The sequence below is a fragment of the Mesoplodon densirostris genome, chromosome 1 (assembly GCF_025265405.1).
Source record: "Mesoplodon densirostris isolate mMesDen1 chromosome 1, mMesDen1 primary haplotype, whole genome shotgun sequence".
In the NCBI taxonomy this organism is placed as follows: Eukaryota; Metazoa; Chordata; class Mammalia; order Artiodactyla; family Ziphiidae; genus Mesoplodon; species Mesoplodon densirostris.
The window spans coordinates 217161985-217179846 of NC_082661.1; the positions used below are offsets into that span (position 1 = coordinate 217161985).

The 17862-nt window shown below is 41.4% G+C and overlaps 1 protein-coding gene across 4 annotated transcripts in view; it reads left to right on the plus strand.

The window, feature by feature from the left end:
- Window positions 1-9106, plus strand: part of BMPR1B (bone morphogenetic protein receptor type 1B) — a 424639-nt gene extending 415533 nt beyond the window's left edge. For all 4 annotated transcript variants that reach the window (XM_060094814.1, XM_060094825.1, XM_060094834.1 and 1 more), the window contains 3 exons: window positions 2667-2842; window positions 7060-7190; window positions 8685-9106. In XM_060094814.1, the coding sequence (XP_059950797.1) occupies window positions 2667-2842; window positions 7060-7190; window positions 8685-8810 (433 nt within the window). In that variant the 3' untranslated portion in view covers window positions 8811-9106. The remainder of the gene's footprint in view (window positions 1-2666; window positions 2843-7059; window positions 7191-8684) is intronic.
- Window positions 9107-17862: the final 8756 nt, after the last annotated feature.

Sequence of the window (17862 nt, forward strand, 5' to 3'; positions counted from 1 at the left end):
AAAATTCAGTTTATCTTCCTATATACCTGTAATGTCTCCTTTGATGGTCTACAGAGATTTTTACATATCTCTTTAAATCACCCACAGTGAAGCTTACTATAAAAAGGCCTTTTCCTTCTTTCATTTAAAGTATATTCTTTATCTGCCGTGTGCGAGGCACACTGTGAATGGAGACGAAGCGGGCTGTGCTCTTTAGGGAAATAGCAAATGATTATGACAGTTATTCAGAGCTCAGAGGAGTTTACTGTCTTAGGGTGGAAGATGGATATTTATTGAGATACTACAAGGGAGAATATTTATTCAGATTCTTCTAGGGGAAGATATTTACTCAGGTACTCCCAGGGGAGATGTTTATTCAGATACTAGTGGGGAAACCCCTAGGATGGGGAGGGGAAGGTTGAAGAGGCACAGCAGTGCTGAGCACACGTGGCCTGTGTAAGGGACTGGTTTTGGGGGCCTTTGATGGGCAAGCAACATCCTTGACTATATGTCTTTTCAGTGTTTGAGGGAATGAGAGTTTAGAGAACTATGTATAGTCTGCCCGTCACAAATCTTAATTCCGTTATCATCGAATACCAATTACCTCTTAGTTTTCCAATAGATGTCTCCATGTCACAAATTCCATCAGCCCTTCCTGGCCTCCCGAATCCAAATAAAACATTAAGGACCTACTTGTAAGAATGGAAAGGAATTGCCTAAAATCTTTATCACCTGCGGTCAGAGTATGTCTTTGGCTTAAATGCGCTCCTGTAGGGCCCATGCTAGGACTGTTCTTGGTTTCCTTTCCCAGGACATGTTCTGGAATGTAATTTAGGCCCCTTACCATCTTCTTTCCATCTGCAAACCCCCATGTTCGTTTCTCTGCATAGAACCCAGAATCCTCTATCCAATCCCAGCACTGTCTTTCTCTAATGATTCAAAATGATAAATTATAACACACACAGATAACATATGAATGAAATATCCACCGTGTGTTCACATGAGAGGTGTCAGTGGGTAGAAGAGGAGAGAAATTGCTTTATACTTGAAGATGGAGCCTTTGTGGCATCTTTTAAATCTAATGGTTATCATTAAGCCTCTTCTCTGCTCAGCGTTCCTTCCTTACTCTGTACTATTTAGGTACACAGGTGACATTTTTCTATTGTATCCTGCTGGTAAATACTATGATTCACGTTTTAAACTCTTTCTAGTCTTAGAAAAGAGCCCAGAGCAGTAAGGCCTACATTTACAGATGTAAGGAGTACCAGCTCGTTAGTTATTTTTCATTTTAAAAAATTTCCACTTTAACTTTTATTTTAGGAAAAGAGGCTCCTTCAGACTTGTTGCTTTTAGAAGATCCCAAGGGGCCTAATGAGTATCCTGGTGACACGTCTGATGAAATAGCTTTAGCTTAAGGATTTTAGCTGGAAGTGAATTTTAAACAGTCGTAAGAATGAAGCTTTATATTTATAAGTGTTAGTAAATGTAAACAGTGTTGAGATATACAGAGTTTTAGGAGACAGAGATTGAGGCGATAAGATCAGGCCCAGAGGTTTTTTCCCAAAAGCCACTAGTGTTTTGCTAAGTTTGCAGTTGTCTGTGACACAGCATGATAAATGTGATATTTGACTTATGCAACTGTTTTCCACGTTGAGGAAAAAGAACATATACATGCTTGAGAGTCAGTGGAGTGTGATTAAAAGAAAAAGAAAAACTCTTTCTTGAGAATCAGGAGAGAGGAAGGTTTATCCAAGATTTTCCACAAACTTCAGTTTAATCGTGAGTTTTTGTACAAGACCTTTTGTCTCGTAGTTTCGTCATCCGTCTAAATGGGGGCTCATCGCTCCTCAGTCCCAGTAATTTCTATTGAGCTGTAGGACTTGTTAGACTTGTGATGTGTGCTCGGTGCTGCACACATATGTTACACGTATCCTCTCATCTAATGGTCAGCCTCTCAAGTCATCATAGTTCAGCAACTTTGCAACATGGGTTCATAGCTCCGGCTCCAGCTTGCTGTACCGAGGCCATGGTTCCCATGTGCCAGCCTCTAGATTGGTGTTCTTCCATCAGGAATTTCTTCCCCATCTATGGGGAATGATAATGAATGGATCATGTTGCGAAATTTTCCTAAAGCTAAAGATATTATATTCAATTATTTCCTTTTGTTATTAAAAGTACATGTTATTCAGTTTATGAGATAATAGTGATAGTAGAAAGCTATTTTATAGGTCTCTGCGTATCAAAGTAAAACACATGCAAATCTTTGTTGGTCCTCTCCTCCCGTCCCTTTTTACTTGTTTGTAGCTATAAAAGCCTCCCGACACTTGGCTTAAGAAATACTGTCTCAAACCAAATTGGCATGTGCACCTGCCAATTTTAAGAGCGAAGCTACTAAAATATGAAGGGAAGGATGATATTTTTTAGATATTTGGCAATAATTTAGAGCTTACATTTGATCTAGTGGCAATGCTATCCTATATTTGGCAGCTTCATTCTGATTGAATATCATCTACATTGGGTTTTTACCTGTGAATATTTAACTTTTGGCAAGAAATATTTTTTAAGGAACCCTGAAAGGATATCCTTTCCCACCTTTCACTAAAGCCCCGGGTCAGGAATCACCTTGACTTGTCATTTGTTGGTCCTCTTCAGTGCTGTGATAGTGCTTTGCTTTACTTTTTCCTTAGTGATACGAATGAAGTTGACATACCACCCAACACTCGAGTTGGCACCAAACGCTATATGCCTCCAGAAGTGTTGGATGAGAGCTTGAATAGAAATCACTTTCAGTCTTACATCATGGCGGACATGTACAGTTTTGGACTCATCCTGTGGGAGGTTGCTAGGAGATGTGTATCAGGAGGTAAGTGACAGCGATACTGTTGGAGCTACTACAAATCCTTTCTTTCTGATCAGAAATCAGAGTTATCTTGTTTACAGAATCAGGTTTGATTTGATTTTCCCCTTTATTTCTGTTGATGCACTCACAGTCCTCCCAGGAAACGATATTTAACCTCTTAGAATGATCTTTGACTGCCTCCTTCCCTTCGCCTGCTACTGATGAGTCTCTTCCAGAGTTCCCTCTTGCCTTTTCAGAGATCACCCCCTTCCACCATATGTGTTTTCTCCTTTCTCTCTTGAGCTCTTCCTCCAGCAGTTGCTCCATCAAGTCAGACCCCCCTCTCCTGCCCCTTCCAGCTTCTTCCTACCAACCTCCTGCCTCCACCCCCAACATCAGTGACGCTTTCCCTGTGGCTTCCTGTGCATAGATGAGGGGAGACACAGAAGTGTAGGGTGGGGCACCCATTGTGGAACCCCTCTACTTCTTGACTTTCTGTAATACTTCCTCAAAAAGCAGTTTGAAAACATCAATTTGTATCAAAAGGAAGTTAAAGCATAAGAATATCATTATTGTTCATGATAACTTTTCTACAAACGTAAGGATTCCCTAGTAAGACTAAGAAGACATTCTTAAATATTCAGAGGTAATATTGTTGCTTGTAGTGTTTTGCTTACTGATGCATAATCGGTTTTTGAGTAGGTGAGGGGCTGAGTTGCAGGCTCTTCAGTATCAAGCGCCCTGTTTTTTTTTTTTTTTTTTTTTTTTTTTTTTTTTCTTTTTGCGGTATGTGGGCCTCTCACTGTTGTGGCCTCTCCCGTTGCGGAGCACAGGCTCCGGACGCGCAGGCCCAGCGGCCATGGCTCACGGGCCCAGCCGCTCCGCGGTATGTGGGATCCTCCTGGACCGGGGCACGAACCCGTATCCCCTGCATCGGCAGGCGGACTCTTAACCACTGCGCCACCAGGGAGGCCCAAGCGCCCTGTTTACGCCTCTACTCATGGTTGTGCTCGTTCAGAAACCTTGACGCTGCTGCCTTTCCTCATGATGGCTAGTTCCTCCTGTTCTCAAAAACTTGAGCTTGTCCAAGAGTGTGAAAGTGCAGCACGCACTTAACTAGCAGGGGAATTCTTTTTCTTGGACCTGCCCTTTATTATTTGTGAACCTTTGACAGGTTACTAAATTTTTTCTTTGTTTCAGTTATTTTATTGTCAGAAAGAGGTGAATTATTGTATCTACCTCAGATGGTTGTGAGGTTTCAAGGATTGTAGAAAGAATTAAAACTGCCTGGCGTATAACTAGCACTCAATACATGTTAGCTATTATTTTGAATTGTCATTTTGGTGGGTAGAGACTTAACTTATATTTAGAGTAATATTTAAATATGAAGGAGAAACAGTAAATCAACAGGCATTCACATTTTTGTAGAAAGATCATCTTCAATGATGTCGTGCCTTCTAATCACTCTGGGAATTCTGTGCCTCTTATGCACATTTTAAAATAGAACACATTCCCTCTAAAGTAAGAGAAGTCTTTAGTCCAAAAGGAAAGTTAACGTATGTAGGAAATTTTTCCTAACTAGATATTCTATAAATCTCCCATCATAATTATGATCTCATGCTTTATTAAGAATAAATGAGCCTATTTTTGAATAATATGCCTACACTTATTTTATTGACAGGTTTATAGAAGTTAAAGGAGTAGTAAAGTACAAGATTACTTTTCTAATTATGTTTTCCTAAACATCTAAAGCGAATAGGGCTACAGGAAGCCTATATTTGAAAACCTGAGGAGGACCGGAATAAAGGAGAAATGATTCTCTGCTTTAAAAAAAAGCCAGCCTTATGTAAACAGCAGGATATTAATTGCCTTGCTAGGGCTGTCTTTGCCTGTGGAGGTTCAAGAGGTACTAAACAGTTCCCTTCTCTCTGTATGAGATTGATGTAGATTTGTCAGAGATTCCCAGCTCCACCTCGTACCAACTGTATGGCCTTGGGCAAGCTACTTAATCCTTCGAAGCCAACTTTCCTCATCTGTAGAGTGTGTATAATAATGCTATCTCATAAATGTGCTTGTGAGAATTTAATAAGATAAATTATATAACATACCTACCTCCATGCCTGGTAGATAGTAGACTCGCAATAAATGAGTTTCTTTTCTCTTCCAGGGAGGCAAAGCACACAAATTCTATTCTCTAACACTTTCCTTTATGAAGATATTGCAAGTCTGGGGGCTCATCTTTCTAGTCCAGGTACTTTTGGGTGAAGTAGACACATTCAGCTGTAGGCCTTTCAAACTTTGGAGGCAAAAGAAAGTTTTGAAGTTTCAAACACAAAGGCAGCAGACATGGAAAATTTTGATAACTTAATTGCATGGTAAGGAGAAAGGAGTAAGGCCTAGAGTTCAAAGACGGACTTGCGTTAGTCCATCCAGATAATGGCACCAACATTAGGCACTGAGGGAGATTTGAGATAAATTAGATTGACGTCATCCTTTCTCTCAAGATGTTTCCTGAGCCACTGTCTTGAGAATTAGAAAAGGAGGAAGAACGGGAATGAAGTGAGCATCTCCTATCCATTAGACCTTGTGCTTTCATGATCTTATATAGAGATGACACACAGTGGAAGGAAATACTAACATAGATAATACATGTAATTATGCTCTGTGATCTCAGCAGGGGACAGAATAAATGGTGAGTTGGAATGGTCTGAAAAAACTTTTGAACCTTCTGGTCCTTTATGATTATAAATGGGTTTGAGTTTACAAGAAAGGACATCATACAGGCTCCAGATTTTCTTTAGAGTAAACCCTCAGTGAATTTTATGATGTAGTGTATTATCTTCCGACCTGGTGGTATCTGTCGTGGTCCAAACGCAGGTTGGAAAAGAATTTCCAGACACAAGGCAGAATGCAAAGAAGATAGAATTTCTTAGAGGGAAGGGTCGCTGCCAGAACAGCGCGCTGACTTCCTAGTAGTCTGGGAGAGTCGAGCCCGAACATGTGCTGTTGATCAGTTTTTATAGCCGGAAAACAAAGGAATGGTCCAAGTGAAAATTTCGTTTACTGATTGGTCGAGGCACATGTACCTTCCTTCTATAGGGTGGGAGTGGGACAGGGCAGATGCCTTTCCTTATTTGGGACAAGTCCTCTTGCCCAGGTGGGCGTTGCCCAGGTGGGCTCAGGAATTTCGTAACCATGGCAACATGGTGGGGAGGGCGATTAAGAGTCTGGTAGGGGCTGTAACGCTGAGACATTTTCAGGCAGGGTTGTCCTTTGTCCTTGAAGCACCATTGTCTTTGGAGCACCACAGTATCATCTTGTTCAGATAAAAAGCAATGAAATTTCTATAAAAGATGATTTAGGATAGAGAGCAAGGGTTCTCTGGAAAGATTGTTCAGAGCAGCATCCTCTGAGGACAGAGGCTGCTTATAATACTGTGAGGAGTTACTCAAATAAGGTCAGAAAGAAGACACAGGTAGCCTGCTTTTTTAAAGGACAAGAGGAAAAAAGGTAGAAATTAGATACTAGGGAAATGAAATGGGATAGAATTTAGCATAAGTACCTTTCCTTAAAGATGACATTCTTTTGTATTTCTTAACCGTTCTTTCAACACTACATATTTTTTTTTCTAATAGTGATTTATTTCTTGTAGACAGTTCCAATAGATGCAGGAACTTTAATGAAGAAAAATCAGTCATTGCACCTAAAAATCATGGTTAATATTTTTAGGTGTGTATAGTTTTCCAAATTTTAAATGTGCAAAAATGCATTCTTATGATTAAGCAGAAAAAATGTAAATCTGACATTTTGTTCAAGTAGGATACACTGCCAAATTTATTATGAGGTTCATAAGCGCATGCTGCAGTAGTAGAAATAGTTACATATCGTGCAGTATGCATTTGGGGTGTGTCTGGCAAATTCGCAACGAGATTTAATACAGATTTTAAAACGTTTGGCGCACAGTACAAGAGCCTTTATAAAATCAGAAGTAAACTTGAGATGCTTGTTTACTTAGCTTTTGGAATGTTTCATTATGCTTTCTTTTCATTTTTAAAAATTAGATCGTATCGTTTGGGCACATTTTTTTCAAGGTTGGTGCTGTTTTTGTTTTTGTTTTTGCTGTTTTTCAACCTGAACTTGTCTTTGGTACTGATAGAACTTTCCTTAGAGAATAGTTTATTTGTTAGACTTTTATTTCCTCTTCACAGAAAATAATAACATTAATGAAACCATATTTTCAGGTATAGTGGAAGAATATCAGCTTCCCTATCATGATCTAGTGCCCAGCGACCCCTCTTATGAGGACATGAGAGAGATCGTGTGTATCAAGAAGCTGCGTCCCTCCTTCCCCAACCGGTGGAGCAGTGATGAGGTAAGGCTGTAGGTCACCATGTGGATGTGACCAGTGTCAAAACAGACTTTTCTCCTTTTGCCAAAATTCCAAATATTTATCACAGGAATTCTTTTTCTTTGCTGTGATGGTAAGGATGCCTCATGGCAGTAATTTGTATGGAGCTAAGTGCAGTGTGTTAAATGATCTGTTCCTTTCTCCTGTTTGATTTTGCCACTTCCAAAATACATTGAATGGGTCAGCATTTAGCCTGCATAATCGATCACATTATTTCATTTGTTGTTGATGTCCTGACACTTGCGTAAAGGCCGTTAAATAACTGCACGTGTGTTTGTAAAGCATCGTGAATTTTCTCCATGACAAACTCACGTACAGCATTCTCCAGTTTTGATGAGAGAAAAGTACGGCATCTGAAGAATTCGGTTTTCTATACACGGAAGTGGTACAAGTTGACCTAGTTGAGATGCCCGACTGTGCTGTGGATCTTCGTCAGTAAGGATGACGCAATGCTGTGGGAAAAATCCACATTTGGCCTGGCTCTGAGCCCGTCCTGGTGAAACCTAACCAGATCTAACAAGGAGCTGCCCAGAGGAAGAAGTGAGCCGGCCAGCCTTGCCTTTCCTGCCCCACCTGCCCTCTGAGCCTCTAAACCTGCCCAGGCCTGGAGAGTCTGGCAGCATTCAGAGGGCTGGAACATTCAGAGAGGAGGTTGAAGCATCCCCCAAAAAAATGTACCAAAGCCAGTGCAGACAAATGGACAGAACACTGTTTATAAACTAGTTCTTCACTGTTAAATGCATTTAAAAATAACCTTTGGTTCATTGGTTTTGTGGCCAGTTACTGAAATGCTAAATAATACATACGTTTTCCAGTGAGCTGTGCAGAAAGCTTTATGAAATGCTGGAGTTTATATTATTTTGAAGGTGGTTATGGGCATTGGTATTACTCAAAATCCCTTCACTGAGGATTTCTAATGAAGTGAAATTGTGCTTTTCAGCAGGAAGGCCAATAATTGATGTACCACAGGAGAACACAGGAGAAAGTTGTAGTGAGGCTGTACACAGGTCATTAATCTTGTTAAATGGTACAGTGTGATGCTATTACTGTAGCAAACAGCTGTGATTTAGGAATAACCATGTTTGTTGGAATAGTATGGAATTAGATAAAAGATTGGAGCTCACCGAGTGTTAGAAACAGTCTGGGCGTGTGCAGTGGAATACAGACTCCCTGGGTATTTTTGTACGTGTTTAATCTGACTTCAGAGGCGCTCTTGTACAATCAGCAAAACCACCTGCTTGCTCCTTTCACAAGGAAGCCATGAAAATCTGTTTTCATCATTTAAGTTTTGCATGATGAGAGAAGAATTTTTATGGAATTTTAAGCCTACATGGTTTTAAGAGTATCTTTAAAAAATATATTCAAACTTCAGAAATCCAAAACTAAAAGCCAATACCAAGTGCCAACCTTACAGATAATACGTTTCTCTAACTCCAGTTTTCCTTTTCCTTCCCGCAGTGTCTAAGGCAGATGGGGAAACTCATGACAGAATGCTGGGCTCACAATCCTGCTTCAAGACTGACAGCGCTGCGGGTTAAGAAAACACTTGCCAAAATGTCAGAGTCCCAGGACATTAAACTCTGAATTGAGGGCAAAAATAAGCATCTCTGGAGAAAGCCAGTAGATACTCTTCTGTTTGTGGGCAGAGCAAAAGATGTTCCAGAAGCATCCACAGTACAAGCCGTGAACATCATCCTGCTTCCCAGTAAGTTTAGCCCCACCTCTCAGGGAGCAGCTTGGACAAAGAGAAGTTCCCAGAAACACGGATTCATCGTGTCTGTTTGTAGGAGGGAGAAACTGCTTGGGTAACTTGTTCAAGATATGATGCATGTTGCTTTCTAAGAAAGCCCTGTATTTTGGGATTGCCTTTTTTTTTTTCAAAAGATGCTTTAATTTTGCCAAAATAAAACAAATAATGTAGATGTTTTAGGGTTTATACTATTATAGTTTAAATAATAACAGCAAAGTTCTTCCCAGAAACTCTCCTGGAAGGTAAATTAAAATACGTGTTTCCATTGGTAAAATTTTGTTGCACTCTACCAACCAACAGTCGGTGAAGTTGGAGAACAGAATGGAACTCATCTTCAGAGCCCCTGCGCCCTGTGCCTCTTCAGACCACTCGGGCCAGGCCTGCACCGGGGCGGCCGCAGCAATGTGAATGCACCCGGGTACAAGCACCACCTGTCTGGGACCACGTTTGGGGATTCCTGCAGGTGACCTTTTACAGCTTTATAGGATAGGGAACAAATGAAGGTTTTATGTGACTCTGTTAGAAGTAAATGTTGACACTGTTCTTCAGAACCGCTTTGTGTTTCTGATTCTGGTAGGCTTTTTCTTTCACGGTAAAGTCCCTTCCTTTTCATTAAACACAAAAAAGCTTTTTTTTTTATGGGCAGAGAATTGACCCGTACATGCTTTTGATCTCTCAAATGAAGGGATCAATATTAAGTATAAAATTGCCATCAGTTGTGTTGAAGACAAGGCGCTTTAAAATAGAGATACTTTGCTCTTGTGCTGCGAGAAGATCATGTCAGAAAGGCAGGGGATGAGGGTACAGGTGCACATGGCTTGTTTCTTCTGTACGTGGAAGAGCCCTTCACAGAAGCGCAAGGGGAAATGTATGCACAACTTATTATGTACAGACAAAGATGGTTTCTTTTTGTTATTATCTGCCTTTTTTTGTGTCTGAGTTAAGGGAAGGAGAGGAAACGTGTTAGGTTAATTTAACTAATTTTAATTTTAAAATAGATAAATATAACCTCCAAATGGGACAGCAGAGGAATGCTAGTGGAGGCCACAGAATATTATGGCTGCTGTGATTTATTATTCTAGAATAGATATGGATCGAATATGTATATCTTAATATCTTATGTGACAGCTTCACATCTTAGGAATGCTGACTCAGTTTATTTTATTCTCATAACGTTCAATTCACTTTTTAATTTATTATTTTTTCTTCTCTGTGGCACTTGTGCAAAACATCTTTTCACCTATTCAATTATGTGGGGTTTTAACTTTTGAGCAAGATGAGTCAAATCATTGACAGGGCCAGTATTCCTTAGCAACAGGAACCTAATAAAGGTTAAAATTGTACACATCCCTCTCAACTTTATTCATTTACTTCCTGACTGTGCTTTTCTTTTGCTTCTTAGAAATTCTATAGTGTTTAGTAAAGAACTGGAAAGTAACCCCCTGCCCAGCCCTTTAAAAAAAAAAAAAAAAAAAAGATGTTCCTTCCAGAATACTCCAGGGGGCAGTGTTTTATAACACATTTTCATTTCACCACTTGGTGGCTGAAGGATGGAGGGCTTTGAAAATGTGACAGCTGCATTAAAAATGAGAAAACATTTTCCTCACTTCTGAAGTGGGCTTGCACTGGTGACTTGTTCCTCCAGAAAAGCATCCTAGAGCAGAGACCAGCTGTGAGCTGTGCTTACGGTTTGGGAGAAGCATAAGGAGCAACAGTGTTCTGTATTCAGCACTCACTCCCCAGTGCTTCCTAACCACATCTCCTTTGTAACGAAGAAAGAATATTTCCTTAATCCTTGAATATGAAAAAGGTTTCTGCTTTTTTCAAAGATTAAAAACAGTTGGTTCCAAATATAATCAGAATGCTGCTTTTATTGATATTAAGATAACCTCAGTAGCAGTGTAAAGGTTCCTTTCTCTTGTGTCAAATCGTATTCTTTGTGATAGCTTAGAAGGAGTCTGTGGCTAGAGCTAAGTGTGACAGTCATCTGAGCCTAGGAGGGAAACTTCAGTGCCTCTCATCAGATTGTCTACGAAACAAATAAGTAAACATTTATGTCAGTTAAGTGGGGACGTGTTCGTGTTTCTTGATTTTCCCTAAATTTAAGCGATGCTGGGCTTATCTCTTAGGTAAAAATGTGTTTTCTTTTAGGTAAGTTCTTATACATGGATAACTTCAAATCAGAATATATTGTAGAGAGGTGGTGATTTCAAAGTAAACTAGATTTCTAGGGAGGTGTTGGTTCCTGTGAAGAATGGGAAGAAATTAAAATAGTATCCAGATTTCTTCTCTATTATTTGTTTGGTTGCTTTGGAAAAATGAGTAGCTTACTTTCTAATCCCCAACCTGATTTACTCACTACGAACATTTAAAAATTATTCCAGAGATACTTAAAAAGACCCATGTAGTTACCATAGTCTTTCAATGAAACAAGAATTTATTTATGAATAGAGTTTTCTTTGTATCTTACCAAAATCCACCTCGCTTAGGGAATATTAAATTGTTCTTAAAGAGACTCCCTACTCACTTCCAGATAATTCATTTCGATTTTTAAATTTCTGGTAGCTCAGAAGTGAATTTTATTTTTTCGTTTTGTCTTTCAACAGAAGAGTGGGAACCTGGAAATAATGTCGTTGATGCTTACTTTTAGGACTATTTCAAAGCCTAAAATTTTCTTCTAATCTTTTCCCTGCAAAGGAATCCTAAAATACTACTTGTTGGCTAATATAAGTTTTGTATGCTAAGATGTTTGGTTTTATAGTTTATGTATGTTTGTATATATTATATAAATATATATGTATATATAAATACTATGTTCAGTTTGGAGTCTGGCACAACTCCATTATGTGGATTAGAGCGTAAAATATTATAGAGGATAAAGTACTAAATGAAACGTAATATTTATTTATAAAAGGTGTAGACTGTTAAATCACAGGCGGCAGTGCTATATGAACGTTGTGTGTGTGAGCAGACCGGCCTTGGACCCCCTGGAAAGCACAGCTCAGAAGTCACTAGTGACCATTCTTTTTATTCTCAAAACAAAGCTTCTCAGAAAACACGCTAAGATTTTATTTACAGGGAATTCTCTGACACATTTCAGTTGCTGTGTAGTCAGGTAGAGCAGGTCCTGAGTAATGACCGCCTTTCACGTTTCTGCAGTCATGCCTATTCATTGGAAGTTAGCGTTTTATGTTGTTGGTCTGTTGTGGTTCTTCTTTGTAGGTGAAAGGCCCTGAAAGAAGTACAGTTTTTGAAAACTTGAATCATTCTGTAGTTATATCTCCTTAGAAAACTTAGTCACACAGCCATGGAAATGAAAGAAGGCACCAGAAGTGACTCAATTTAGCGGTTATCATTCCTTTTGTAAAACAAAACAAAAAACAATGCCATATTTTTTGGAGAAAAGTTAGAATATATAAGGGATTTTGTTGTCTGTCTGTTTCAAAAGAAGACTCATTTGTGTTCTTTTGGGGAACCAGTGCCTTATTGAATTTGTATATACTGTAATTATTCAGGACTAGGGAACAAACAATTGTATTGTATTTGTTACAAATTGTATATGGCTTTGTTTTAACATTCCCCCGGAATAAAATGGTTTCATTCTCCCCTCGGAAAGAACATGTCTGTTATCTTATAGTTGTGCCTTTTTTCCTCTTTAAAAATTTCACATTGTAGCAGGCGGGAAAGGCAGCCATGGAGAGCGTTGCAGGTAAGTGTGTACATCTGGTGGCAGGAGAGCAAGATGAATGGTCTGATGTCTCCTGTTTTCTCTACAATTAGGAGGCACGGTCATCTGTTGAGAGTGAGAGGAAAGGTAGAAAAGTTGGTGACAAGGTCTAAAATTGCATCGTAGGATATCACAGCCGGATGGCTACAGGCAACGCCGAGGGCCCTGTTAAGATGGATGATGCTCACTGTGGCTTAGTAGCCAAGGTGTGGCCCCTGGACCACCATACAGTCTGCACGTGAACCCAGGCTCCCTCATTCTCTCCACTCTGTGACGGTAGGCATGTTGTGCCCTCTCGAAGACTCAGTTTCTTCCCCTTGAAGGTGGGAATAATATTAATCTCTACTGCATGAAGTGGTTCTGAAGATGAAATGAAATAATCCATGCACCAAGCATGAGGTAAGCCTTCAACTAACACTCAATTACTAACTATTAGCTATTATTACAAGTTCCTTGTGCTACTCTTCTCTGTAATGTTATGATTTTATTTTTCTATCAGCAACCCAATGTAGGCATGGAGACTGCGGCCACTGGATTCATTCAGAGTTACCAGGCATATGCAGCAATGAGTCATGGAAAATCAGAATTACCATCATCAAGGTGACGGCTGATGTGGTCCAGAGGAAGGCAGGGGATTAAAGAGGAGGTGGCTGATAGGCCCAAAGAAACAAGGTCAGAGGACAGGGAACCATGCTGGGGTTGAGATGGTGCAATAGCGGTTACTGAGAAAGGGTCTGTGTTCAGAATCAAGATTTCAGAGAGGGAGTAACAAGATCAAGGACAGGCTGAAGGTGTGATCACAGGGGTGGGCAGATTTATTAGTGGATACGATTATTGGTGATGAAAGAGGAACCCAAAAGCCAGGCCATTGGATCTGTCTCTGGGGATTTTGAAGCCTCCCAGGCTGGTGGCAGTCTAGTGACATGAAGATTGTGAGGCAGGGTCCTCCGGGGCTGCCGGGGAATGGGGGGCAGTCAGTGAGGGGCAGAGAGTGGAGACAGAGGCTGGTGGGGCCTGATGGCCTGACGTACAGAGGAGTGGGGTTCCATGCACGGGCAGCAGCCTGGAAGGAGCACAAACAACCGTAGGAGAAAGACTCCATCCTTCTTCCCAACAGTGAGGTACGTGGGGTGTGGAACAACCCAGTTGTTGCTGTTGTTTCTGAGTCAGTGTCCCCTGGAGAGGAGAAAACCCTCTGCAGAGGGAGAGGGGACTCGCTAGGTTGTTTGTCCATGGACTGGGAATCCTGGAGGGCAGAGAGCAAAGTTTGGTTTTGAGGGCATCCCTTGGAGACTGGATTAGGAGAGAGGAAATCCAGAGTTGTTTGGGTGCAGAGGCTACAGGCGGGCTTGCATCTCAGTTACCAGGGACACTAAAGTTTTTGTGTGATTGGCTGTGTTTAGCCAGCTGCACTTACGCCAAGAGAATTCATCCCAGCATTGGGATTCAGATCGATTTTACTGCCATCCCATGGTTTTCACCATCTCAGTTCTGTGGAAGAACATAGTCTGGGCCCCCATCTTCTCCCGTGTAAATTGGGACAAAATTCCCACCTCACAGAGCTCTTAGGAGGAACAGGTGAGGTGAACGTGTGAAGAATGTGATGGCCCCGCACCAGCCGCACAGCAGGTGCTCATAAATACTGCTTTTCCTCGCTGACATTAGTTTTACAGGATGTAAAGATGGCAACGTTTAAAACAAGCCAGAGTTTGCAGAGGTGGGAGTGGGGTGACACCTCTCCCACCCTCTCTGCACCCCACTTCTCTATGCTGTGGGCTTTCCCGGCACTCAAAGGCAGAGACATAGTAAATCCCAGCTGAGGCGAACAGCATCTTCTCTTGCTGTGCTCACTTTTAAGTTGCAAGCTTGGTGGTTCCTTCTTGTCACAGCAGCAAAGTACAGGTGACCCTGCTCTCAGGACGTCTCTTGCTGCAGAGTAACTTCCACCCCCCACCCCCCCAGGTGGTGGTTGTAACCGGCTACAGGGAGCTCTGGGGCTGATGGGGGTTCTTTGTCCCGGCCGCCCTCCTGAACTCTCCAGTGACTCTACCCCCGAGAGGGGCTCGGGCAGCCTCCCACCCCCGACGTGACTTGGAAAATGTGCGCGTGCTTTCTTGAGTGCGGTCTTCCCAACAGGAATGCCGGCCACCAAAGCTCCAAAGCAAGGTTCGAGGGATGGTGGTGGGCTGAGTCTCTGCTGCCTTGTGCTTTCTGTGCGCAGTACCGTTTTGTTCTCTACTGAGTTTCCATTCTTTGAATGGAGTTAAATTCTCAGCCACAGGACCCACTTCTCCCTTCTGTTTTAAATTGGTTCCAGTGTACACATCGCCACCACTTGCTCAGCCCTGACCCACAGCTGGTTTTGCGACCCCAGTCTTGGATCAGTCTTAAGTCAGGGGGGCTGTGCCTCGGGGCTGCTCCGGTTGCTCACAAGCTCTTCGGCTCAAGCCTGAGGGGTGGGATGGGAGGGAGCCTCCCATCAAAGGCGCTTCTCAGCTCAGCTCCTTCATTAGGAAAGGGCTGCCTCAGAGCTGTCCCGCACATCCGGGTCTCTCTCTTGCTCATCACCCTGAGGCAGTGGCTGGCTGTGCTCCAGCGGGTTGAGCGGCTCTGCCTGGCATTCGCTGTAGCTCTGGGCATCCTCCCCTTTCATTTCCCACCTACTAGTACTGCTGTTGGCAGACTTCATTTACTTATCTTTTTAGATTTTATTGAAGTACAGTTGTTGACAATGGTGTGTGAATTTCTGCTGTACAGCAAAGTGACTCAGTTATACATATATTTTTTCATATTCTTTTCCATTATGGTTTATCACAGGGTATATATTTTTTAACATCTTTATTGGAGTATAATTGCTTTACATTGCTGTTAGTTTCTGCTTTATAGCAAAGTGAATCAGCTATACATATACATATATCCCCATATCACCTCCCTCTTGTGTCTCCCTCCCACCCTCCCTATCCCACCCCTCTAGGTGGTCACAAAGCACCGAGCTGATCTCCCTGTGCTATGCGGCTGCTTCCCACTAGCTATCTATTTTACATTTGGTAGTGTATATATGTCCATGCCTCTCTCTCACTTCGTCCCAGCTTACCCTTCCCCCTCCCTGTGTCCTTAAGTTCATTCTCTACGTCTGCATATTGATTCCTGTCCTGCCCCTAGGTTCATCAGAACCTTTTTTTTTTTTGATTCCATATATATGTGTTAGCATGCAGTACTTGTTTTTCTCTTTCTGACTTACTTCACTCTGTATGACAGACTGTAGGTCCATCCACCCCACTACAAATAACTCAATTTCGTTTCTTTTTATGGCTGAGTAATATTCCATTGTATATATGTGCCACGTCTTCTTTATCCATTCATCTGTTGATGGACACTTAGGTTGCTTCCACGTCCTGGCTATTGTAAATAGAGCTGCAATGAACATTGTGGTGCATGACTCTTTTTGAATTATGGTTTTCTCAGGGTATATGCCCAGTAGTGGGATTGCTGTGTCATATGGCACTTCTATTTGTAGTTTTTAAAGGAACCTCCATACTGTTCTCCATAGTGGAGAACATGTATCAATTTACCTTCCCACCAACAGTGCAAGAGGGTTCCCTTTTCTCCACACCCTCCACAGCATTTATTGTTTGTAGACTTTTTGTGTGTGTGTGGTATGAGGGCCTCTCACTGTTGTGGCCTCTCCCGTTGCGGAGCACAGGCTCCGGATGCGCAGGCTCAGCGGCCATGGCTCACAGGCCCAGCTGCTCCACGGCATGTGGGATCCTCCAGGACCGGGGCACGAACCTGTGTCCCCTGCATCGGCAGGCGGACTCTCAACCACTGTGCCACCAGGGAAGCCTGTTTGTAGACTTTTTGATGATGGCCATTCTGACCGGTGTGAGGTGATACCTCATTGTAGTTTTGATTTGCATTTCTCTAATGATTAGTGATTTGAGCATCCTTTCATGTGTTTGTTGGCAGTCTGTATATATTCTTTGGAAAAATGTCTGTTTAGGTCTTCTGCCCATACTTGGATTGGGTTGTTTGTTTTTTTGATATTGAGCTGCGTGAGCTGCTTGTAAATTTTGGAAATTAATCCTTTGTCAGTTGCTTCATCTGCAAATATCTTCTCCCATTCTGAGGGTTGTCTTTTTGTCTTGCTTATGTTTTCCTTTGCTGTGCAAAAGCTTTTAAGTTTAATTAGGTCCTGTTTGTTTATTTTTGTCTTTATTTCCATTTCTCTAGGAGGTGGGTCAAAAGGGATCTTGCTGTGATTTATGTCATACACTGTTCTACCTATGTTTTCCTCTAAGAGTTTTATAGTGTCTGGCCTTACATTTAGGTCTTTAACTCATTTTGAGTTTATTTTTGTGTATGGTGTTAGGGAGTGTTCTAATTTCATTCTTTTACATGTAGCTGTCCACTTTTGCCAGCACTGCTTATTGAAGAGGCTGTCTTTCCTCCATTGTATATTCTTGCATCCTTTATCAAAGATAAGATGACCAAATGTGCGTGGGTTTATCTCTGGGCTTTCTATCCTGTTCCATTGATGTATATTTCTGTTTTTGTGCCAGTACCATACTGTCTTGATTACTGTAGCTTTGTAGTATAGTCTGAAGTCAGGGAGCCTGATTCCTCCAGCTCCGTTTCTTTCCCTCAAGAATGCTTTGGCTATTCGGGGTCTTTTGTGTTTCCATACAAATTGTGAAATTTTTTGTTCTACTTCTGTGAAAAATGCCAGTGGTAGTTTGATAGGGATTGCATTGAATCTGTAGATTGCTTTGGGGAGTATAGTCTTTTCACAATGTTGATTCTTCTAATCCAAGAACATGGTATATCTCTCCATCTGTTTGTATCATCTTTACTTTCTTTCATGAGTGTCCTATAGTTTTCTGCATGCAGGTCTTTTGTCTCCTTAGGTAGGTTTATTCCTAGGTATTTTATTCTTTTTGTTGCAATGGTAAATGGGAGTGATTCCTTAATTTCTCTTTCAGATGTTTCATCATTAGTGTATAGGAATGCTAGATATTTCTGTGCATTAATTTTGTATCCTGCTACTTTACTAAATTCATTGATTAGCTCTAGTAGTTTTCTGGTAGCATCTTTAGGATTCTCTATGTATAGTATCATGTCACCTGTAAACAGTGACAGTTTTACTTCTTCTTTTCCAATTT